This window comes from Lates calcarifer, linkage group LG21, assembly GCF_001640805.2.
Source record: "Lates calcarifer isolate ASB-BC8 linkage group LG21, TLL_Latcal_v3, whole genome shotgun sequence".
NCBI lineage: Eukaryota > Metazoa > Chordata > Actinopteri > Centropomidae > Lates > Lates calcarifer.
In genome coordinates, this window is record NC_066853.1 from 18,841,520 (window position 1) to 18,866,852 (window position 25,333).

At 39.9% G+C, this 25,333-nt stretch overlaps 1 protein-coding gene across 1 annotated transcript in view; it reads left to right on the forward strand.

Annotated features, from left to right (window-relative positions):
• Positions 1–599: 599 nt before the first annotated feature.
• The window catches only part of gbe1b (glucan (1,4-alpha-), branching enzyme 1b), a 76,386-nt gene continuing 51,652 nt past the window's right edge, over positions 600–25,333 (forward strand). Inside the window, 8 exon segments of the mRNA XM_018665524.2 lie at positions 600–949; positions 10,976–11,145; positions 13,791–13,906; positions 16,192–16,317; positions 17,382–17,517; positions 20,545–20,635; positions 22,209–22,317; positions 22,319–22,419. Of these exon segments, the coding sequence (XP_018521040.1) occupies positions 852–949; positions 10,976–11,145; positions 13,791–13,906; positions 16,192–16,317; positions 17,382–17,517; positions 20,545–20,635; positions 22,209–22,317; positions 22,319–22,419 (947 nt within the window). The 5' untranslated portion in view covers positions 600–851.

Sequence of the window (25,333 nt, forward strand, 5' to 3'; positions counted from 1 at the left end):
GGAAACGTCTGCATTCGTCATTAATGAAGTGAACAGCATAATTCACAGAATTTCAGCCAGTGATTCTGAGGATAGCTTGTCAGAATCTTGACTTGACAAAGTTCACGGAGGCACCAAAATGATTGAGGAGCCATGCTCTGAGCACCATGAATGTCTGTACCACAACTTATGGTAAAGTGGTCGGTAGCTGTTAGTAGGTTACATATTGCTGTGGACTCTGAAGTTTGACCTGATGGTGGTGCAAGAATAAAGGTCATAGGGGTCACCAAAATCCATAGGGACCCTGCTTTAAGAGTCATGAACATTCATGCAAAATGCAGCTGTAGTCTGTGAGATATGTTGCTGTGGACTAAATTGTTGAACATAAGGACGGACTGGTAATTGAGCATCTTTGGCCAAAATATACCATAGCCACACTATTAGATACACAGCAAAACACCCTGCAATGCTCTATCATAATATAATGTTACTAATGCGTTTCAAAGACATGTTTCTACGTGTATTACACAGTGAGTTTACACTAGGTGAGTCAGACAGAGTTATTGCAACAGCCTACAAAACATCTGCCTACAAATGCGAGTCATCTTCCTCTGACGCACCAGATGCTTCCTCTGCTGTCATCTTAAAGTTACACGGTATCTCAGCTCCGCACGGCTCGGCTCCCTCATCTCTGAACCTCTGGAGACACAGCATGTTGTGATATGGGATGGGCTTGGCAGAAAGCAGCCTGATTCGCTGTTGTCTCCGGATACTAAAACCCACGCACACAGCTCATGTCAGTCTCCTCTGTCCATGCTACTGCACCCGTATAGCAGCAAGTCGGTGCTCGATTGGTTTGGTCTGGAGAAACCATGGCAGACCTAGAGGATAGTGTTACAATTCCCGAGTTCAACTACCTTCTCCAAATGGATCCCTACCTCAAGCCGTACGAGAAGGACTTCAAGAGGAGGTAAAATACGGCTCTAACGGCGGTTTTTTGTCACTGTCTGTTGCCAAAATCAGTCCCCGGTGAAGCGGAAAGAGGCCGGGCTTACTCTGGCGTTCGTGTCTTGAAACAAAAACACACCAACAACAGATAAAAAGCGAGGTTTTGCAACACATCAGAGGGTCGCCTTCTGCAAGTCAGGTTTGACATTTTGAATGAGCAGAGGTCGCGCAGAGTTGAGCTCCCCTCTCATGCGCAGCAGATAGCTCGCTGTTCTCCCCCTTTATTCAGCCTGCCGCTGAATAACAAGCGTTTAGAAGATGTTCAGCTTATGCAAAATTAATGAGCCGCTACCTGAAAGTCTTTTTCATTTTATGTGACAAGTTGCTGACTGAGGCAAGTCGTCTCTCAACTTCCTGTTTGACAGTTATAGAGCAGGGATGTGTTTCTCCGTCAGGTGACGTCTACGTTGCGTCGTGAGGTCAGTGTTTTGGGCTGTGGAGCTGTCTGATGCTCGCCTGTTACTGAGGCTGCTGCATCACTGTGGTCCATCATCTCAACAGAGTTTGCTTCCTCTAAGCCATAGTTCTCATTAATAATTTTGTTTGTATGAGTTTTCCCCTGAATTCGGGCTGGTTGTTATTGAAGCATCAGCTATCCTTAAATGTGTTGTGTCCTTAAATGTAGTAGCTGATTACTTTGCTTCTTGCAATGTAAAAGGCTATACAATATAAATAACCCCTCAGACATTAATTGATTTTATGCAGTACTCATATGCTGCATGATTTTCCCCTTCAGCCTCGATTTGGCCTCCATACAAATTAATTATTAGGGTGGAAGTCTTAAGCAGCTGACACTGTGTGTGTGTGTGTGTGTGTGTGGTAGCAGTGATTTTGCAGTGTGTGTGTGTGTTTGTGTGGGCTAGTGCATTTATTAATCGGGATTATTTCCTGCCGAAATTCCAATCACATTTTCCTGCAGTTCCCAAAACGATGCTGGTTGATAATGTCAAACTACACTCAGAAACAGATTTAAAAATTTTATCATTAAACTAGAATATGTTTGCATGATGCATCTTTGTAATTGAGTCATATATTTACGCCAGTGATTGTCAAACCAAAGTGGGAATGTTTAATAAATATAAGGGCTGTGTTGGCTCACCGGAAAATGTGTTAATAGCTAACTTTGAGATTTATATCCTGAGATTTTATTAGCCTTTGTTATGAGAGCTTTTCTTGGACTGCAAAGTTCCTCTACGTATATATTGACTGATAACACTTTACATGTGAATTTTTCCTTCCCTTTTTTGGCAAATTGTCCCAGTTCCTTGTGACATTGAGTGCATTATGTCAGCTCACCATACATATTCAAATGATGATTGATTACATTTAAGTGTACCCACGCTGGAGAGACAAAACATGGAAAAGTTTTCATAGAATCAGTTTTAATTAACTGAACTTGAATATCATAAACATCAGTTTTGCTAATTAGTCAATTCAGCGACCCTTAGGTCTGTTTATTCCCTGTCACTTTTATCAGCCAAAGGATGCTAAAATAATACATTGAATAGTAACAGGAAATTATACAGTGAATAATTGCTTATTATGGAGACTGAAACAAATCTTTGTTTTTAATAAAAATGTGTTTCAATTAGTGCAGTACCAACATGTGTCCTGGTAAATGCTCTGACCTTGGGTCTGCACTAATCTCCAAAAGTAAACAGACACTCTCCCGTAAGTCAATACACTCCGCAGTGTCACACTTTATTATTGTTTTTTTTCAAAACATCATATTATATTAATTTGCTCTTGGTTGTTGTGTCTTTTAAAAAGCTGTGAGCTCTGTTTTTAACCAGATAAGCAGCACGTACACTTTTTCCAATGGCTGAATAGCAACAAAATGCTGAAGTTAATAATAACGCAATACTGATTTCACAATCATTTCTTTTTCCTGTAGGCTCATTTCTGGATGGAGGGCCATCTGGCTCACAATATGACAGTGTAATTCTTCAGCTCAATTCCCCACCTCATGTCAAATTAACCTTACCTGCTGGATTTAAAAAAAAAAAGAAGTGCATAATGTTTTCTACTTACAGGCCGACAATGATAGTGATCTACAGCTCATATTGCTGCAGTTCCTGCTCACTGTTGGCTCGTCCCTGAAATTAGGCCTTAAAAGTCTGCTTAGGGGCCATATAGTTTTATCCATTTTCATTACCGTGTCAGATCTTGTCTCTAATGTGGCAGGTAAGGGACCACCTGCTTTGTATTTGAAACATGTGTGCAGGGCTCTAGCCTTCCAGAGAGATGAGCGTGTCAGTTCCACCTCAGACACAGCTTGGGATCGCTAGGCTTCACCGAGCTCCAGACGTGTCTCAAACACCTGTCTCACTGATGAAAGTTGCACATAAATTATTTTACATATAGGATCACTGCTGTGTGAAGGTTAATTCTTGGTGAGCCTCTAGTGTTCTCAGGCCTAGCGTCCAAATGCTATACCATGAACACAGGCGTAGAAATCGAGAGCTTTCTCAGGCTGTGGTTTCCTGCTGAGTCCCCTCACTGAGCTGCACAGTGCTAAGAATTCAGCAGGCTTATCAGGAGGAGACCTCTGACCACACAGACTGATTCTTTAGATTTCACCGCCATGTCATGGCTCAAGGCTGCCCATATCTCAGGTTTGTTGAACTGTGGTTCACACCAGATACAGCCGGTGCATGCAGACAGTTAAAACTATCCCAGCATATTGTGCAAACCTCCCATTCTAATTAGTTATTCCGTGGCTGCAGGCCGCTCTTATTTTATTTCATCAGGATACTAGTTTAAGATTGATTGTGAAAACAACCGTTGATGCTGCACACAGGTTACAGCCCCAGTGAGCAGTGCTCTGTTGACATGCTTCATTATTTACCCTTCCTGTTGCGCAAGTATGCAGGAAGTGCTGCTTGGATTTTGCAGCTCGTGGCACCATGTATCTCCTAAATTGGACCAAATGAAAGTAGGGAGCATTGGGACTGCTGCTTATTATGGCTAAGAGTTGTTGCAAAGATTTGAGTATGTCATCACAACTCATTTCAAAGTGAAAATACAGCAATAAGTCTGAGTCTTATGCTTGTGATGGTGATGCAATATATTTAAAGCAAAACTGATCATTGACTTTGAAGTGATAACCAGTGCATGTACTCTGACTGAGGAGTAATGAGCTAAAAAACAGGAATTAAAGATAAGTGGGGAAAAAAGACGGTTCCTTGGTTAATAGGAATTATTAGAATAACTGCATTAAATTTCTGAAACTGCCTGTTGAATTTGAATGAATTAATGTCTGTTTTTTTGAGGTAGCTTTGGTAGCATTTATTTTCCCATCACCTTGCTTAAGGGTCAACAAAGGGACAAGGTTAGTAGGTTAGCATTTTAGCTTATATCAGTCAACATATCTGCATTTATGTTCAGGTCCCTCTTTAGCCTCATTAATGCACTTCGTCAAAGACGGACATGAATGGCATTATTTGAAAGTCACCTTGCTACCGGGCTGTGCAGACAGACCTTTAGGCAAGCTGAGATCAGGACGCTGAAATGCCCCCCACCCCACCCCGGCCACACTTGTGCTTCTCTGGGCTGATGCAGACTGTCCTGACACCTCTGTGCCTCAGCTGTCACCATCAGTCATACACAACACAACAGACCTGAACACTCACTCTAAATTTAGATGCCCGATTGTCTAACAGTGAGTGTATGAGCAGGTTACAGAGTTCAGCTGCTCTGTGGGGAGAATTTAAAAGTGGACTGTAATCATGACTTTAGAGTGTAGGTGATTTTTTTTCTTGTGAGCATCATTTGACATGGCCTTACAACATCTAATACTTAAAATAAAGTTTTTAAAGTTTTTGAGCTGTTATAGTAATAGATGCAAACTCTGAGTCACCCCAAAAATAGATGAGCCCTGTTTTTTCTTCCCCCTCCTGTCAAATGCAGAGCTTCTTGTTTGAACAGTGAGTGGTCACAGCAACATTTACTTTGTTTTTCTGATTCATTTGGACCATTCTAAATCAGTTCAAATCCATTTATTTGATAAATTGGTTTGCCTTGATGCTACAACAACATTTTCCAATGGAACATTAAAAGATTCTGAGACATGTGAACAAGTATTATCATCATTTTAAGTGCTGTATGGCTCACCTCCTTGTTAATGTCTTGTACACCAAGTCATTTGGACATCACAACCAAATTATTGTCTAAATAAAGTTCTGTTAACTGCATAAAATAAAGATGTCTCAGCAGTTCCTTTCACATGTGATGAAGATTAGATCAAATCTGTAGGAATGGTGGCAAACAATGTATTTTTGGATAAAGTTAGATTGGCAGCCAAATGAATTGGCTGAAACTGACCGAATTTTATCTGGTGAACTTGTGTTGACCTGAGGAACTCTGGGTAAATCAGAAGTTTGTTCATACATAAAGTTTTACAGTGGAGGAAAAGTGTGAGTTGGAATTTTAAGTATCCGCTGCGCTAGATGTATGGCATTGACTAAAAAATGCACTCACTGAGCACTTTATTAGGAACACCTGTACAGTTCCATATTCATGCAGTTGTCCAGACAACTGATTATGTTGCAGCAGTGCTATGCATAAAATCATACAGATACAGGTTGAGGTGCACTTAATTTTCACATCAAATGTCAGAATGGGAGAAAAAATTTGATCTCAGTGACTTTGATTGTCTGTGCCAGACAGGCTAGTTCAAGTATTTCTGAAAATGCTAATCTCCTGGGATTTTCATTCACAACAATTTCTAGAGTTCAGAATGGTGCAAAACACACAAAAAACATCAAGTGAGTGGAAGTTCTGCAAATGGAAATACCTTGTTGATGAGAAAGGTCAGAGTAGAAGGGCCAGACTGATTGGAGCTGATAAAAGACAATGATAACTCAGATAACCACTCTTTATAACTGTAGTGAGCAGAAGAAGATCTCAGAATGCATAACACGTCGAACCTTGAGCCGGATGGGCTACAGCAGCAGTAGGCCACATCGGGTTCCACTCCTGTCAGCCAAGAACAGAAGTCTGAGGCTGCAGTTGGCACAAGCTAACCAAAACTGGACAGATTAAGACTGGAAAACCTTTAGTGTGGTCTGATGAATCTGGAGTACTGCTGAGGCACGCAGATGGTAGGGTCAGAATTTGGCGTCAACATCATCCATGGACCCAATCTGCCTTGTGTCAACAGCCCGGGCTGGTGGTGGTGCAATGGTGTGAAGATGGGGGCCTTACTACCAATCAATCATGGTTTGAATGCTGAGCCTATCTGAGCCTGCTGACCTTTATGTTGTTGGCATCCCGTTTCACTACAGTATACCCATCTCTACTGCTTCCAGCATGTTAATGTACCATGTCACAAAGCAAAGTCGGACATGACTGTGAGTTCAGTGTACTTCAGTGGCCTCCCAGTCACCATATCTGGCATCCAACTGCACACATTTGGGATGTGGTAGAACAGGAGATTTGCAGTCATGTCAACATAGACCAGAATCTCAAAAGAATGTCTCCAATGTCTTGTGGAATCTATGCCACGAATAATTGAGGCTGTTCTGAGAGCAAATGGAGGCCATACCCTGTATTAATATGATGTTGCCAATAAAGTACTTCAGTGAATGCACAGTAACACTGAAAAGTAGCATATTACTGGTCTACTTTGACTTTTATAATGATCAGTAATGTGACACCACCTTCTTGTGTATTTCTCATTGAATTGAATGCTGTATAGCTGGTTAATGTTAGACACACTGTGTCAGTTGTAGAGAATTTTTCTAATTTCTGTAGCACTGAAACAATGCTGGAATTATTTGAACATTTTATTTATTTAACTATAGAAAATGACAAAGGGGTTTGTGTAATGTATAAAATCAAGTCAAGATTTTTGGTTTAGTTCATTTCACATACAAACATTGGGCAAAGGTTCTCAACCCAGCATAGGATTTCTAAGATGCTGAGGAGAGACTCACCAACAAACCTTAACCCTCCCGTTGCCATCCATATTGCTCTTCATATTCCGTATACTTTTTTCTTATTATTATTATTCAAAAACAAAAGATAAACACTTCAGAATCATGAATGTCATGCACAACAACAAATCCTACCACACACACACACACACACACAAGAAGGCACATTGTTGCTCACCGGGTCACTTTGACCCAGAGGACCCCAAATATCTCCAGTGCCTTTTTAATCTTAATCTAAATTTGTGACTTTGAGACAAAAAAAAAAATCCACTCTCAAATTTATGGATTCCAGAAAAAACCTAGCAACATGATCCAGTTTGAACCTACCAGAATTTGCAGAATGAGAAGTCTGTTCCTGTAGCATTATAGGAATTTACAAGAAGAAGAAGCAGACATTTGCCTGACACTCGACTGATTCAGTTGTTTAACAGGATGTCTGTCACATACAGTGTTGCTGTGTGCTGTAATATCTATAACAATAATATCTCAGTCATGTCATATGATATTTTCTTTAGTATCTTTGTAGATAAAGAGCAGTTACCAAAACCAAGTGATAAGAGAGCCAAGACTGTAATCTGTGACTCACATCTATAATCTCCTGCTGTTCTGTTACCAGTGAATGGGGGACAGGACAAAACTCTTTTGTAATTTCTCGCTGCAAGGATTATTAGTGTTTCTTGTTGTGTACTACCTGACAGTGAGCAGCTATATTTTTTAATGGAACTATAATATTGCTTTGATCTATCCCTTCAGGCATGTATCAGGCTTATAACTGATCTCTTAAAGCTGCTGTAATCAACATTTTTATATTAGCAATGGGTTACATGATTGTTGCATGTAATAGGAGGAGCTTGTAGTGAAGACCCATAGCTAATTTTCATGTAACTCTGCAGTTTCCCTCAGACCTATGGAGCCTTTCAGCATCTTTTAGCTCATTGATTTGGTTTCACGACCTGAAATGTCACTGTTTCAAACCCACTGCAGGCAGACACTGTTAATGAGTGTATAGTCATAGTGGAGCATTCTGCAACTTAAGAACCAAAAAATTTCTTCAGGAGTTGGTGGAGAACAAAATTGAGCTAAAAGGGGAATGAATATTGGCCTTACATTTGTTGGACAGAAACCTGATGAATCATGATGTTGCTCCATGTGCGCTGGGTGTCTAAATATGCAATTGTTTGCTAACAAGTTTGTTCCTACCAACTTTTGTTTTAATGTGTCCAACTTGCATTTGGGGTGTACATGTAGATCTGAGAGTAGCTGAATGCAGCATCATGTCAAGAATAATTGATTTTCACTTCAAAATTCAAGGTTCTCATATCTCACTGACAGTCTTGACTCTTGTACACAAAATGTACACCAATGTACACCAAACAAATACTAATTCTGGCAGAATAATTTTAAAGGTGGTATAATCACCAAAAATGGTAGAAGTCGTAGTCAAAACAGATACTTTTCAACATATAAAGCTGAGATGAATTATTTTCCAATTTCATTGTTACATTTGGGCCACATAAGGATTGTGTTTTAAATGAAATGCATGCATTCAAATATTTTGTTTTGTAGTTTGTCAGTTCTTTTTGTAAACGCATACATCAGTTGGCCTCATAACCTGCAAAGAAAGTGGTTGGTTTTACTCGAAGACAGGAAGACAGCAGCTAACAGAATTCCAGTTCTGCTATTCCAACATTGATTTGACGTTATCAGGAATTCAGGGCCTGTGCTGGAGAAAAAAAGGTTTGCCATATATAATGAAATGGTCACACTCTGAGGTGCCGCTCTTTGCAGCTTGATGGGAGGGTGTTTTACGGCCAAATGTTGCCCCTGGATACCATGTGCAGTCTCATGCTAGATATTGTCATAAACTTTAGATGTGGCAGGGTAGAAGGGGGAATGAGTGACAGCCTCATCAAACCTTTAGATAAGTGTACAGAGGACAATGGGGATGGTCACAGATATTGTCCGATTATCAGAATTATGAAAATAATTCAAAATGTTTATTTTGCTTATAGCTTCAGCTCTGTTAATGAGTTTTTAAAAATGAACTGTGTCTTAGTAGGCACAATTCATTCATGATGTGTGGTTTGATTTTGCCTCTGTGCTGTAATCTCAAGTGGAAACAGACACAAGAGGTGTGCGGTAAATACAGCATCTGTACAGGATTTTGGCTCACTATTCCCTCTGGTCCACCCCCCTGGAACTCATTTGTTATAATCATAGTCATGACTTTCATGCCTATTAATACTGTGGCAGTACAGCTCTCCCCTTAAGTGAATCCTCCCTTTGTCCTTCCTTTCAGCATATTCTTGAAATGGTGACAAAGTGGCAATGGAGGCATGTGGCAGCATTGGTTGGACTTTAAAGGTTTACATTTGGCAAGCACTGTCTGTATCCACTACGCTCAACACAGGGAGCAGCTGCTGAGAAATCGCACTGTTACTTCAGCCCATCATCACTAGCCCCAGGGCATTCACAGGCCAGTCTGAGCTTGGCTTCAGGGCTATAGGGGAGAGAGTGCACTTAACTCAGCTGGCTGAAAGAGGCTTTCTGTACCAGGGGGAATCTGATATGGACACCAGCTGGCTGCAGGAACGTAAGTGAGATAAATTGCAAAATAGTTAGTCTATCCTTCCCAGTTGAAGGTAACAGACAGAGGTTTATCTCTCAGGATATGCCTGTAGTCACAAATTCTTGAGGGAATGAGGCAAGTTTGCATCCTGAGGTGGGACCTCAAAGAGATAACGTTAGCATGGAAACATTAAGATACTGCTCTGTGCACTGCTACGTTGCATATGCTGCCTTAATTTAGAGAAGCTGTGAATATGTGCAAACAAAAGAGCACATGCATACGGCACACACATATTTAAACTGTTGAATTTGTCTCAAATTTGTCTTTCTTCTGGTATTCTTCTGAGATTAAATAAGACGTTAGAATAACCAGTAAGGTACTAAATTTATTAAGAGACATTATCATTAGGTTGCTTATTTATGTGTGTATTGTAGCTCAATTCATTGAGTCCAGTGCCTGTGTCCATTTATCATTATTCAAGGAAAGGATTTTGATGAATCCTGTGCCTCTCGTAAAGAAAAAAATCCACTGTAAAAACTATTTAGAAATTGGGCAACCTGTTAAATTGAGTACCATTAATTACACAGAAATGGGTGGAAATAATTACTTATTATTCTAGTGTGACCAATGATTTTGAAAATTACTTTCACCACTGTTTTCTTGATGATTAGTTGTCAATGAGTAATAAGTGATAACACTGACACTGTACAATAGAGAGGCTGCTTTTTCTGGTAATGGTAGCATTACTGGTAATTGCTGATGAGTATCTCCTTCCTCATTTATTTTAATGAGTATTTGTTCGGTGATATGTTGTTTGTGTGCATGTCAACATCTTGTGTTGCCATTGTATTTGCTCATTTCTACTGTATTATCCTTCCTGCGGAATGTAGTAGCTGTTATTTTGTAGACGTAGTGTATCATGATTTTATGTGTAAACCCTTCTACTATATGAATGCATAACTTTAAATTTCCCCGTTGTTGGACTAATAAAGGATTACCTTATCTTATCTTTAATACTTGATCTATAATTAAATAATTAAAATAACAAACAGCAGGTAGCATCAGGTTTTGTGTCAATAACTCTTAATCAAATCCTGGATATGCTATATTTACCCTTACATATGGAGAGAAGGCTGGAGAAACTTGTGTACATGATCTCAGCTGGTATTGTTATTTCACCAACACCCAGACCTGAATGCAAATTATGTTCTTGGGAGGGTTGTCAAAAAGCATTCTGGGAAATAGAGGAAAATGCCAACTGAATTAGAAGCAGAGGAGATGGCTTGATGCAATTGGAATTCACTCTCACACACAGAAAAATCAATCACATCAGTGCAAAATAATCAAAATCTATTCAACATCACTGAGAAATTATATATAGCATTGAATGTATCCAATGGATTGCATATCCCATGGTGGATTTTCCACTGAATTCATACAATATTGTGTGTGTGTGTGTGTGTGTGTTCCTTGTGGTTTGTAGGTATGATCTGCTACAGAAGCAGCTCTTACAGCTGGAAGAGGCAGAGGGAGGCTTTGACCAGTTCACACGCAGCTACAGGACCTTTGGTGTGCAGCGACGGCCTGACAACAGCCTGTTCTTTAAAGAGTGGGCTCCGGCTGCAGAGGCCCTCTTCCTCACCGGTGACTTCAGTAAGTAGCCTGAGGAGAATTGTCAGCTCCTGAGCAACATGACACAAGTATGATATCCAGGTTGTTTCCTCAAAGCTTCCAGTGAGCTCTATTCCTGCTTGTTTATTTTCCACACTTGTGTGTGGTAAATCAACTTATTTGTAATCGTGAGTCTGATAGGAAATCTTCATTTCTTTTTTGGCGCAGCAGGCATCCTCATTATGTTTTAAGGAAGCATGCAGCAGGCTGATAGATTAAAGTGTTCTTCATTCCAATTGTACAATAGCAATCAATTTGCAGTAATAAATCAGATTACTAAAAAGGAAATGACACTTTAATACAAAGTTACATACACTGTTGGGACTGAAAGGAAAAAGAGATTTCAGCGCAAAGACAAAGGTTGCGTATCTATGTGGTGCATTAAATAAGAAATTTGAGATCTCTCCACTCTTGAACACAAAAGGGTCCAACAATTAAGAAAAAGCACAGCTGTCTGTGGTGCAAGGGTATCAGCCCTTTTGATCAACCAACCTGGGAGTAGGAAATGTGGAAAATATTGATTACACAGGATAAACTTGCATACTGAAAGGGGTTCTTTTGAATGTGGGAGTGTTTGTTAATATTTTAGTAGCTGGTTATTTCATCATCGCCTGCAAAGTTGTTGAGAGAGTGCAACCTCTGTGTTTGCACTGAAATCTCTATCCCCTCCAGTCCCAACTCTGAAAGTAATTTCAGGTTAATAGTCTTTTGAGTGTTATTTTTGGTTAATGTGGGCTGTGAAAATGCAGCAAAATTATTTATTTTTACCATCATTAACAAGATTAAATAAGACTTGCTTTCATCTATCAAATAGACACACAAGGTAACAGAAGCACTCTGTGTCATTTTCATTCTTTTTCTGTGTCTTTTTCTTACCTTTATCTTTTTTTTGTGCATTGAGATCTATTACACATGCCTGTAGCAATATGTTACTCTCTCTGGACAAATACAAAAATGTAGTAATAGAAAAAAAAATAACAAGGTGAAAGATTTCAGACCTGTGCACATAACTCAAATTCCATTTGCCAAGCCACACCACAGCACAAATACTTACCTCCACAGCCATTCTGAACTGACACCCTGCAGGTAATGATAAAGGAAAGCAAATGCTAATAGTAACATCCTCAGAGTGATGCTGTGTGCAAAACCAGAGATTTGTCAATTTATTTATTGTCCCTACACATTTTTTGTGCTTGTTAGTTCTGTTGCTGCTGTTCCCTCTCTCCATATTACCCCTGTTCCTTTTTTAATTATCTTCCCAGGACCTTGGGCAGCAGCTCAATTCCAACTTTCAATTCTGTGAGAGATTATATTTTGACACGGCTCAGTCATATTATTTGATTTCAATTTCATAGTAAATGTGGAAACAGCCCAGCAGCCCTAGTCATGAATATGGTGCAGGTTGGATGCATAATGCACTGTATTTTTTCAGAGGAGTTTAAGCGTAGGAAGATAAATAAATTGTGAAAAAATATGACTTGGCCTGTCTGTGAAAAGTGCTGGTGTCGTGCCCGGTCACTTCTGGAACATCTCCTGCGATTCATTTTCTATCCTGACGTTGCTTTCACTCATGAATAGCAAGCAGATATGGATTACGGAATATAAACAATGCCCTAAATTGACATTCCAAGGTGGTCACTTTGCAATAAATGTTTTGTGTTGTAATATATTCCCATCAGTCAATGACAGTTGGTAATGTGGAATCAGCAGGTAACGCCTCTCTGTTGTTCACTCGGAGATATAATTCAATGAGCAGTGAAGTGGTATTTTATCAGTTTTTCTTTTAGATGACTGAGCCTGCTGCTTTACTCACTGTTGCAGAAGTCACAGGATACAGGTGAGCAGTGCAGACTAGAAAAACAACAAGGAAGAATTATGTAAGAGGTTTCAGAGGAGAGGAAGAGAGAGGGACAACTTGTGTGAAGAGTGAGTGCAGAAGTCAGAAAAATAAAGAGGCCCTGTGACCACATGGGGATATTGAAATAGATCTAAAAACCCCAGTGATAAATATCAGCTACAAGCTGTTAGCACAAGGCAAAGTGGCAACACACCACTGTAACAAAGAAGAAAACAACTGTTAATTGTTGTTAAAGGCCCTACAGATGGATTTTAATCCCTGATCTCTGACATTTCTGAGTTTGGCGACCCCTGTTTGTAAAATCAAAAAAGATTTTAAAATATAATCACAGAAAAACTATTCATATACAGGCTTTAAATAAGAATAATATGTATACCAACTCATAGGAACATGAGCTGTGTTTCAGGTCAGAATTAAAACTGTGCCAGGCCCATTTCCACATTGGCAGTACAAAATGGAGACAAGATAGTTTACAGAGTGATTTTCAGCCTGGGGGCCAAGAGCTCGGTTTGGTCGCAAGATAGATTAGAGGAGTTGTGAAGTGACAAAAAAGGATTTAAAACAAAAACATTTAGTGGTGGTCACTTCCTACCACCAGATACCAAAGGGACAAGAGAGATTTGTGTACTGAGTTGGCCTCCGTCATATATGCAAGTATGATCCTATGGCTGTCTGTGATCAGGGCACAGCTAATCAGAACTGATGTCTGGATCTGTGTTATAATCCCCTTAATTTAATGTGTTTAAATCCTCTCTGTGCTCACATGTAGATGGCTGGGACAAATTCTCCCACCCTTACACCAAGAAAGAATTTGGCAAGTGGGAACTGATTCTTCCGCCCAAGCATGACAAGTCTCCAGCTGTGGATCATAACACCAAACTCAAGGTAGGGAACAGAACATCTTCGTGCCTATTTTCACGGCCTCAGTAGGTGTCATCTTTGCCGCTGTGGCATGGGAACTTGTCACTGTAATGTGCGAGTGAGATTCCCCGTTGTGTGTGGTGTCTTATGAACCAAGTGAAAACCTGGCGTGTCGCCGTCAACAACATGTCATACTTACAGCGCGCAGAGGGTAGATTATTGTATGTACACAATCTGCACAGCAGAGGGTAGATACACCTGAGGAGCCCGACTGATGGCTTTTATTTCGACTCCCATCTGCGGGCAGGTATCCCTCAGGAGGCTGTGCTGTGTTTGTTCAGTGCAAAACACAGGCCACAGTGGGTGTAGATGATTGGTTTTTAGTTCTTGTAAATAATTCATCAGGGTTAAATGCAAAAGACGCACCTCCCATTATGCATTGTCTCCCAAGCAAACAGCGAGGATGAGAAATAATCCTGAAATGAGATGCCAGGCGAGGAATGGATGGCATCGCGGCGCCGCTCTCCTTGGGACTGGGTCATCGTTGGCACACTCCTGCGCCCTGGACAGGCTGCCCAGCTCCCATTGTCAGCGGAGGTCAGTCTAAGGACGATAAGAAGCAGATGGAAATGCTGGCACCTGGCCTTTCCTTGTGCACCCCTGCTGCCTATGAATGGCTGTCTTGCTGTGAGCTCCACTTTAGAATTAGTTCCACAGCACTCCCTCGTGGAAGCACAAGCTTAGCTCCAATCACTCTCATGTAGAGCAGCTTGCCCTTCCATCCCCCTTTGTTCAAGGCCCAATTTGTCTCCATAAACAAGCACTGTCCTTTTGTGGGTACAGTAGCTCTTTAGGTTGTAAGTATGCAAGACTTTAAAGAAGTGAACTGAAGTGTTAGCCTAGCGATCAAACACTCACATTTTCACCCACACCTAACTTCTCGCATATTGCTTGGCTCTTAGTTGTTTTTCCTGTTCATGCACCCCTCGGCCTGCCCACCAGTCTGATTTTTCTTTAATGTGCCTAATGCTGGCCAATTTCTCTGAAGGACCACCGTTCTGTCAGGCTTTATGCCAGTCCATTTATCCAACTATCTTTTCCTAATCCTATAAACTGTGAAGCATGTCATAAGGCGAGCCAGGCAGCTAACCCCCAGGTGGCCAGGCCATAATGAAAAAACCCCAGAGGGGGGTCTGGCCAATGGCTCACAGGCAGGTGGCAGTGGAACAGTCATTACTTCACAACAGTGGCCAGAATTAGTTGGGTTCTAATGCCCGTTTCTGCAGGGGACAAAACAGGGTGAACACATACTGTGGGTAACGCTACAGGATCGATTTCTTGGTGGGTTTTTCCAACTCTCACGCTGGCTTTCTCCTTTCTTATTTGACTGATGGAGGCAAAGTAACTTGTCAGTTAGATTTCCAAACTATACTTATTTGACCCCCTTCCAATGCCGAATTGCAGACATAATAGATGAGAGGCAAAGGATAATGATTTAGATTTCCTATTTTTCTAAATTGCTCCCTGGCTCAAATCCCCTGTCATGATGGGCCAGCAAGTGGCTGTGTTAAAACCAATGGAGAAGCTGCATCCTTCACAAAATAAAACACAACATAATTACCATTGAATCCAGATTCACCACAACAAGTTTGATGGTCAATACCGTGGCTTTTTGTCCTCCACACCAAATTATATCTTCAGTGCCCCCAGAGAGCAGTGTATAATAGTTATAAAGCTGTGAGTTTTGCATTAGAGAGCAGGAAGAGGGCTGGTTTTCATGTTGACACTTTGAAAAATGTTTAGTTTATTGGTTGAACAATCTGCACCATCTTTTCTGTGTAATGGATGGGGAGTAACTGCACAATTTTATGATGTAAGCATTTCATGGCCGGAAGATGTAAATAAACGCTGACATTAAAATTGCATACATCCAGAGACAGACACATACAGGAGTCACAGTGGACCTGTGATTTGTGGCCAGGCCTCTTAAATCAGAGGACTGTTGTTTCTGGTTAATGTTTTTCATTTTTTGCAATTATGTTTTGACTTTTACAGGACTTTTCCCATTTTACTGCAGTGTGTGTACTATTATCCAACAAGAGGGAAGGGATAGCTGTACGTTTTCAGTCTAATTTTCAATACTGCAATGTGTATCATATGGTCTGTGTCCTTTGTCCGCTTAATAGACAGTGTGTCCCTTCCCCTCAGCTTATGTAAAGTGCCTGTAGTGTCTTTTGAATGTCCCTCCTCTATGTCATTGTTTAAGTGCCCTTCCTATAACATAGCACTCATTTGTCTTATTTTCCCAGGTGGTAGTTCACACTAAGGAGGGTGAACGACTGTACCGGCTCTCGCCATGGGCAAAATATGTGACCAGGGAGGAGAAATCTGTCATCTACGACTGGGTTCACTGGGATCCCCCTCAGCCTTATATTGTAAGTTATTATTTTAATGTTTTATTCTTCAGGAAAAAAAAAACAGAAAATTTTTTCCACCAATAGAACAGATAAAAAAAAGTCAATGCAAAAATCTGGGTAAAACTGGATTTGAAAAACACCAGTGCAGCTCAATGATTCATCGAGAGATTTTGTTTAGTTTTATTTTTGGCTACTGGAAGCATTTTCTGAGCTGTCAGTGATGCAAAAGGGCCTTGTTTAATTTAAGCAGCGATGATCTCTGTCTTTTTGCTGTTGCAGAAAGACATATGAGAAATATGTGTTAGATGAGCTGATCCTTAAAAAAATCGTATGTTTTGTTGTCAAAGTATTATCACAACAATCATTAATTTAAATATTTTAAAAAATCAAACTAATTTCCTCTGTTAAGTCACTAAAACCACTGAGTTTTCTGAGTGCCAGCTGTTGAAATAGCTTCCCATATGCCAGTCTGTACATCAGTACTATGATTCCTTGCCGTGCAAAACACACACACTGTTGAAATCAGCCTTACATCTCACATCTAAAGCTGTTGTGGTCATTCTTAATGCGGGTGCTTGATGCTGCTGATTTGAGAGGGTCTGAATGTATCTTGACGCTACTTGATGTCCTCAGCACAAGTGTGCGCAAGCAAAACAATAAGAGGCTATTAAAGACCACCTTGCTTTCTTTTATTGGTTGTTATTTGGCACCATTTTAATTAGAGGGGCTCTTTTCCTAGCAGTATATTTGCTTTATTTACAAGTGGCAATCATGTACTTCAGATGGTGGGTTCACAAGGCCTGGTGGGTAGCCACCAGGAAATTTGTTCTATGTATAAAACAAATCCCTCTCCGGTTGTGTAACTCAGACAGAGTGAATCATAGATCTTTTAATATTTAACATGCAGAACTATTATCGGCCTCTGTGGTAAGATATTGGTGCAGAGACCCAGAAAACCCACACTTTGTCTTTGACCTTGTAGTTCATAATTAGTCACCAAATGTACTGTATTTTTAGCAGTTTTTAGGAAAAAGTGCTGGACACTGTCATGATTTTCCATCTAATTTTGGCTTCCTCTCCAGCAAATTCACCCTCGGCCAAAGAAGCCCACGAGCCTGAGAACATACGAGGCCCACGTGGGCATCGCTTCACCAGAGGGAAAGATCGCCTCGTACACCAACTTCACAACCAACGTGCTGCCTCGAATAAAAGACCTGGGTAAGACATGAGACCACATTACCTCCATAAGATTATTATCTTACCTGTTGGCCTCCCTCTTATTTTTTTGGCTACTAAGGTCTGTAGAAAGTGCACATCAATCATCCTGCTGTGACCCTCTTCATCTAAGTGTCAGTCAGAGCTTTTGTTGACTCAACTTGAGAGCAATTTGTATCTTCCTCCAGAGAGGAAGAGAAGCATTAAAGTGATGTTTGTATATACCCCCCTGCATATCAAATCTGCTTCAGTTATGCGGATCTTGGAAAAACAATAGTTGAGGGGATTCGAGAGCCTTTTTTTTTTTTTATAACTGCCAGCGTCCTGTGCCATTTCTGTCAACACGGTCCATAACCCAGCACCCATGCCAGGCTGTTTTGAGTGCCACTGTTCCTCCACCAGCAGCATTTTCAGTGGCAGACCTGTCATACTCCCTCTGCACAAAACCACATCAGCAAGTCAACATCCTGTTTACTGGCATGACCTGAAGGGATCACTGACCGTTGGACTGTGTTTTGTAAAGAGGGCTCCACAGCACCAGTCCCACCACACAGCAATTATGGCTCCAAAACTGACAACTTGTTTCCATTTCCATGATCTTGACTTAGACAGCCAACAGTGGACAAATGCATCATCCTGCATCTTGTATCATGTATCAAGCAAAGGTTATATAGACTTGTACTTAGGGCTAGGTGACCTAGATTTAAGTTGTTGCAATTAGTTTGATACTAATACATTTAACAGGGAGTATTTTTTTTTTCAATGCAGCATGATATGTATTTTTTTTTCCATCTGACTCACCTCTGATTTGTTGCTGATAAATTCAGTATAACTTACAGACATGTTGACATCTGGACTCTGTTGGCTGATTGACTGGCTGAAACTGTGATTATATATCACTGGCTGTTGCAGCTATTCTCAGTTTAATTATACAGGATTATAGAGACAATACACATTTTGATATTGTGATATGAGTCAACTCTGATTAATGTGACTGTAAACATTTACATAACATATAACATTTATATAAGAATTACCCAGTATTTGTGTGATAAATATAACAAACAGAGGACATGAGGTGAAAGATTTGAAATGATCTTAAAATTATGTTTGAATTTGAATTTTGAAAAGGTTTAGACTTTTTTCATTAATATCAGGATTCGTTTTATCAAAGAAATAAGGCAAACTGCAAGACTGTGTTTGCAAAATTGTTTGAGCAGCAACACAAAATTTAAAGCATGAATTAATTATCAAGTAAACTGAAAAATTTCAGTACTGTTGATTGTCTTTTTTAACCAATAGCAACACCATGTTGGTGATGATAAAGTCTGCTTGTCAGTCTGTTGGTCCAGCACAAATTGTATATCTTTTAATTTGCCTTAATTTTGTTTCTTTTTGTATCTGTTTTTCTGTTTTACCAAAACTCTGCCTTGCAATGACGGAAATTAATCAAACTTAACATAATGGGCAATTCTCATCCCAAACAACACAGACTAAATTGTGAAAACACTTTTTTTGATGGAAAAAAAAACCCACAACTTATTTTAACATTTTTGTGATATTGTCTTGCTATTGAACAAATTTTCTTACTCACTAACTGTAGCATGTGGTTCATTTTCCTTATAACTCAAATCATTATAAAGATCTAAATTCAAATATGACATATGGAACAGATCCCTGCCTTTGTTTTCAGTTCTGCTCATATGAGATGTGGCATTATTTTGCACTGAAATACAGCCTGCTACAATGACATTATTGAAAGGCGCAGATATGACTGGCACAGCAAACCAGGAGCAATCTGATAAATGCTGTTTCCTTGGTCGTGTCATCCTGTTTAGTGGGAAACTGCCAGAGTAAATGCTGTCAGAGAATATACCTGCAGCAGCTGAGGGAATATGCACAATAGGATCCTCTAGGAAGCTAAACTCCACTGTCTCAAGTGACTGGTACCTTTTGGTACGTTTTGTAGACTGTGGAGCGTGTGTGTGTGTGTGTGTGTGTGCGTGTATGTCTCTCTCTCTCTCTCTCTCTCTCTCTCTCTCTATATATATATATATATATATATATATATATATATATATATATATATATATATATAGTATGTATAAACAAAAACTTCCTCTCACCCCTTTGTCTTGTCTTGTGCTTTGTCACTCTCCTTCAGAAGCTAAAGTTTTTTTTTTTCTCTCTCTCTCTCTAGCCTGAAAAGAAACTATGATATAAATAAATAAATCTGCTCCACACAACAGGGCCTCCCTCTGGAGTGCTCAGTGGCAGTTTAAAAGCCTGTTGTTCTCTTATTCATAGAGGCAGTTTTCTTAGGTCGTTTTGAAATGTTGTACATGACCTCCTGACTCTGATAGCTGGTGTTTCCCTGTAGCCACAGCTTGTCTTTAGGATGCCAGAGTTTGTGTCAAAAAGGAAATGCCTGGAGCTCATATATACAGTATGACTGTCACAGGTCAAACAGTATCAAGTTGTAATACTTCCAGATGCTTGCTGCACCTAATGTTAGTTTTGTGAATACTGCATCAGTGCAGAATTTTAAAATCAAGTTGTCTGCATTAAGTATATATTATGGCGTAAGTAAGCACACTTTGTTTTGGCCTGTGGGGCCAACCATCCCCACACATTATTAGAATTATTTGCATTTTTGACTGTTGTTTGGTGTATGATCTAAGCAGCTGGTGTTATTTAAAGAGAAATCAGAGGATGGCAAGAATAATACCCCCTCCAGTTATTGCAGGAAATTAGGCTATCCAAATAGACAGGATGTAATGCCCATAATAACAAAGAGGCGCCAGGATGTCAAGCTACATTGTGTCATGCTACCACACATACAGCTTATAACACATATATTCTTTCTGATCATACATAATTTAGTAGTTTACCCACAGCAATATCTGAAGTATCAGTTAGACAAAGTTAGCTCTATAATCTGATAGGAAAGCTTTGAACACATGAATTTGAGATGGACCTTTTTGGAATAGTACAATGTTTTTCTTTCTGCTCTCTCTCCTTTTTATCTAGGTTACAACTGCATTCAGCTGATGGCTATCATGGAGCATGCCTACTATGCAAGTTTTGGTTATCAGGTTACAAGTTTCTTTGCTGCTTCAAGGTAAATATTTGTAAAAGTATGATTTATATATTACAGACTATATTACAGGCTGTATTGAGTATTTGTCATATAAAAAACTGTGTTAAGCATTTAAGCTTATATTTTTTGTTATATGAAGCCCTAATTATTTTACTATTTTAAACAATTATGCAATAACTCCTTATTTAGCAGTTTTGATTTCAACTTTTTCCGTTGCATCAGTTGCAGGTGTATTTGCACAATTCGCATAATGTGGAAGACAACATTTTATCATGAGTTCAATATGACCATGACAGATGACACTGTTGCCTGTCCTCTTTAGTCTCCTTTATTAAAACTACATAACTTGATGAATCTTATCAGTCCACAGTTTGGCTGCACTGTAAACACATGCATCAGTTGTACCTCCTCTGTTGCATGTTTGACACAGTAGTAACTCATGGCAGGGTGAGGCTTAGTGTGAGTGATTTCAAAAGGAATTCTGGGATTTTCTTGACAAATTGACCAGGACTGAAATATTAAAGGTTACAACTTGAAGATGTATTTTCTTATATGCAGAGTTTCATGTGTTGTTTACATCACTTTACCTGACACTTGCAGCATCTGCCTTTAAAGCAACTGCAAATGGTTTTTGAGAAATGTATTTGGAAGGTTGATTGAGGAACTTCAGACTGCCATGAAAACAAACAAAGTGAGTGACTTCCTACTCACCGCAGTCACCTCACATCAAGGTTAGGAAGTGTGACACCAGCAAAAAAATCCCTCTGTAAATACATTTGCCTTTAATCCTGGCAGTGCAGGGAGTTGTAGATAAAGGTGGACTAGTCGGAGTATTTATCTTCTTTCAGAGATCCCCCCCTTCCTTACTTAGAGTAGAGCATAAACCCAGAGTGTAATGTATATGGTGTAATTTCACCCATGATTGATCTCTCAGTGTCATTTAAAACCTGAGCGGTTGGATACCGGGAAGCCGGGTAATACTGTCGCTATGTGTCCTGTTTTATAAGGAAGCTGATAAATGATAGCTGGAAGGACAGATGAACGTTATTGGACGAGATGAAGAGTGTATGCAAAGATATGTGTTTGTATATAGAGGTGTTTATGCATACGTACAGTTATGGCGTGGTTTTAGAGTGTCCTCTGAGTTCCACAGTGTCCTCCTAGATGGTATTAAAGGACCATAGAAGAGTTAGAGTATTATATAGAGGCTATCAAATAACAAAATCCTAGTAAGCCCCTTGACAATATAGTTGTAATGGATGATCTTTAGATACATTATCTGAGAAAGAGATTATGTTTGTGAAATAATACAGTATACTTCTCAGTAGTCTCATGTTATTTTTAATCACAAACACATTTTAATGAATATAAATCTAAATTCAGTGTGTACTCTTGAATTTGCTCCTAAATTGTAGGCCTGCTGACGCTATCATAGTATGTTCTCCTCTAAGGGTTGTTTTGACATTAGGACTTGGATTTTGCATTAACACTGGTACTAAGAGTAAATCTGGACTAAGTTTATGGGATAGAGTGGAGGGGGTTTAGGACAGGGTCTTGATGCGGTAACCTAACACAAACTATGTGTTATCTATAGTCGGTATGGTACCCCAGATGAGCTGAAGCAGCTGATCGATGTGGCTCATTCGATGGGCATTGTGGTGCTGCTGGACGTCGTTCACAGCCACGCCTCCAAGAACACAGGAGGACGGCCTGAACCGGTTCGATGGCTCCGATTCATGTTTCTTCCACTCTCCGCCCAGAGGGGAGCACAGCCTCTGGGGCAGCCGCCTCTTCAACTATTCCAGGTACTTCTTGTTTGGGACCAATGTTAACTACTGAACTGTACCTCATCTTCATATTTGCATGATGTAGTCACACTGCAGTACGTGAACTGATTTGGCTTGCACATTTAGAGGTCGATAAGTCAATAAAGGTAAACTCAAAAGCCACTAAGTGTGTATTTTTAAAGAAAGAAAGCATACATTGGTGTCACGTTTTAATGAGAAATTTCTTCATCCTACCACCTACAGTGCCTCACCTCAGGTGATACACAACATATTTTTTTAGTGCATAATGGTTAAAGCATAATGTTAAGTCAATTGGATGCATTAGTATTGCAAACTGCAGTTTATGTTTTCAGTTTCATCAAGTTGGGGAAAAATGTTCTTCAGGAACATTAACAGGTGATTGTGAATTCTTTTATGAAAGCTGTAAGAGCCTTAAAAGCATATTCAATATGGAAAGCTGCACTATGTAATTAAATCATTGTGCTAACATGCTACTCTACATTTATTGTTATTAACAGTGGATCTGCATTGTAACCAGCATTGTAGGACTCCTTTACTTTTGTTTGACTTTGTGCTACCATAATTTTGAGGCAATTAAATCAGACATTCCAGTGTTTCTGAGACTTTTAGTACTGTCCATGATATAAAATCAAAGAACTGCCCACTGATTACTGCAATTTCAAATCAATCTACATTATGCTCTAGATGTGGAGATTAAAAGCTGCATTTGAATGTCACATGTGATACCAGACTAATGACAGGAATTCAAAACCAGCAATGGGTGCATCGGATATATAAATGTTTACGTTCTTCGAAGACAACGTTGATAAATGAGCACTGCGGTTTTTAGGGCGTCTGAATTTAAAACAAAAAATGTATACACAAAGTATGAACAGATTGATAAATGAGGCCGAATGGTAGCTGACATACCCCTCTTTATATTTTCGGAGACTATCTGATACAGCATGACGTGTTGAAGGTCAAAAGCAAGCAAGACATGATCGCAAAAATGACAGATTACATTCTGACCAAAATGGCCATGCAGTCAGATTTACTGTTAATCTGATATTCCTAAGGCATAGAATGGGGTGTTAATGGTGAATTAAAGTTTCCTGGAATTCTCTTGATTGTTTGGTGTTTTTTACACATGGTGTTGAATTTTAACGCATTATGAGTGATGCTTTGATGTTACAGCGTTGTTGGGCTTTGGCTACATTCATATTATCAGCTAATTAAAGAAGTGTGAGGAAAAAACGTGGAAAGGTCTAAAGTTGACAGGCTGTTTTCTGACTCTACTGGTGCTCAGTGTACACCAAAACTATTGATTGGTGTTGTTGTAGGCCCTGTTAATTAAGTGTCTCTCCTCTTGCCTCTGTACCAGCAAAATGATTCCAGCACACATTAAAGAGGAACGGGCACTGTTGAGTCTATCAAATGCCTTTTTTGAACTCGCCTTTTAATAAGTGTGTGTCGGTGTGCAGCAGTTTCCAATACATTATACAATGCTTAGTATCAGGCATGGAGGCTATAATAAGAGAACAAGGTTCTTCTTTCATTAGTTATTGAACTCTCCTCATATCAGAAGCACTCATTAGACACGGTGCAGACATATGCCACGACTGGGAGGCATATGAGGAGTCATTTGTAAAAGCCCAAAGGAACTCTGCAATGTCATAGTCGGTTCATTTGTCTTCTCTGCCTCTCACAGGTTGTTTGGACGTGTCGTTTGTGTCAAGCTTTTCTGCTACTCCCTTTCGAAGGAAATGAACCTCTGAGGCTAGCCGTGAACCTCATGTGAAACACAGGCTGTTTTTAATCAAGCAGCCCTGCTATCAGCCATCACAGTCTGACCATGATGTTCTTATTAGGTTGACAGAAGCTGACTAATACAGGCTGTCAGAGCAAAGATATATTTTCCCTTTTGCTGCCTCTTCTGCTCTGCTTCCATTTCTGCATCTTTATCAAGGAGCACCTTTTTTAGTCAGTATGTGTTTCTCTTCAACTTTTCCTCATAAAACATTCAACTCAGCCTGCAGAGAGTGCTGTTTAGATAGATGCCTGCTATCCTATTTGTTAACTTGAGTTGCCTTGGAGTCAAATGCGTCTGCATTCAGTATTAAGAGTGTCTGGCTCTGCTAACATTGGTTCCAGGCTGTAGAAAAGAGAGAAGTAGTTTTGCAGTTGCTGAATACCAACTTGATTGTAGAAATACTGAGTCGCATTGAAAATATGTGAGGATACACACTGCAGGCACTTGCCTTGACTCACAATATAGCTGGTCTCTGTCAAGAAGCTCTTGGATGCACAATTCATGTGAACGCACAAGGTAATGTACCAGACACTCAGCTGCTCTTAAGCAGAACTAGGGAATATCTGCATTATTCCACTGTTTTCCTTCACAAGCCTTTTCAATGATGTCAAAGTCACCTTGAGACTGTGACCGAGTGAATGGAGCCCATGTTTTAGTGTGTAAGGGGCTGGCAGCCAGAGAAGCCAAGCCTTTTTTGCAGATCAGGGCCTTCAGATGTGAGAGTTCTGAGAAGCTTGATGTGGGCTCGTTCTGTAATCCCCCCACCTCTCACAGGATCATTTGCATCCATTTTTCATCAATCTTTGTGTGAATTCTTAAGATATGAAAAATAGGCCCACGGCCAGGCTTTTGAAAACTCTTTTTAACTCTTCTCCATGTCCTCATGCTGAGAAATCAGCCCTGTGTTTGAGGACCAGGGAGCGGTAATTCTCTTTTTGACATGATTATTCTATATGTGTGTTTTTATTACATTCAAATATTTGCTAATGACAGTGGCGGGCTGTGCATTTCACATCTAGGCCTTCACTGGTGTCCTACCTGAACAGGTATGGCCAGAATAAATGCCATTACTGAAGCAATGCTATAAAGACCCAGTTAACACAATTCAGCAGGTCTCCAAAC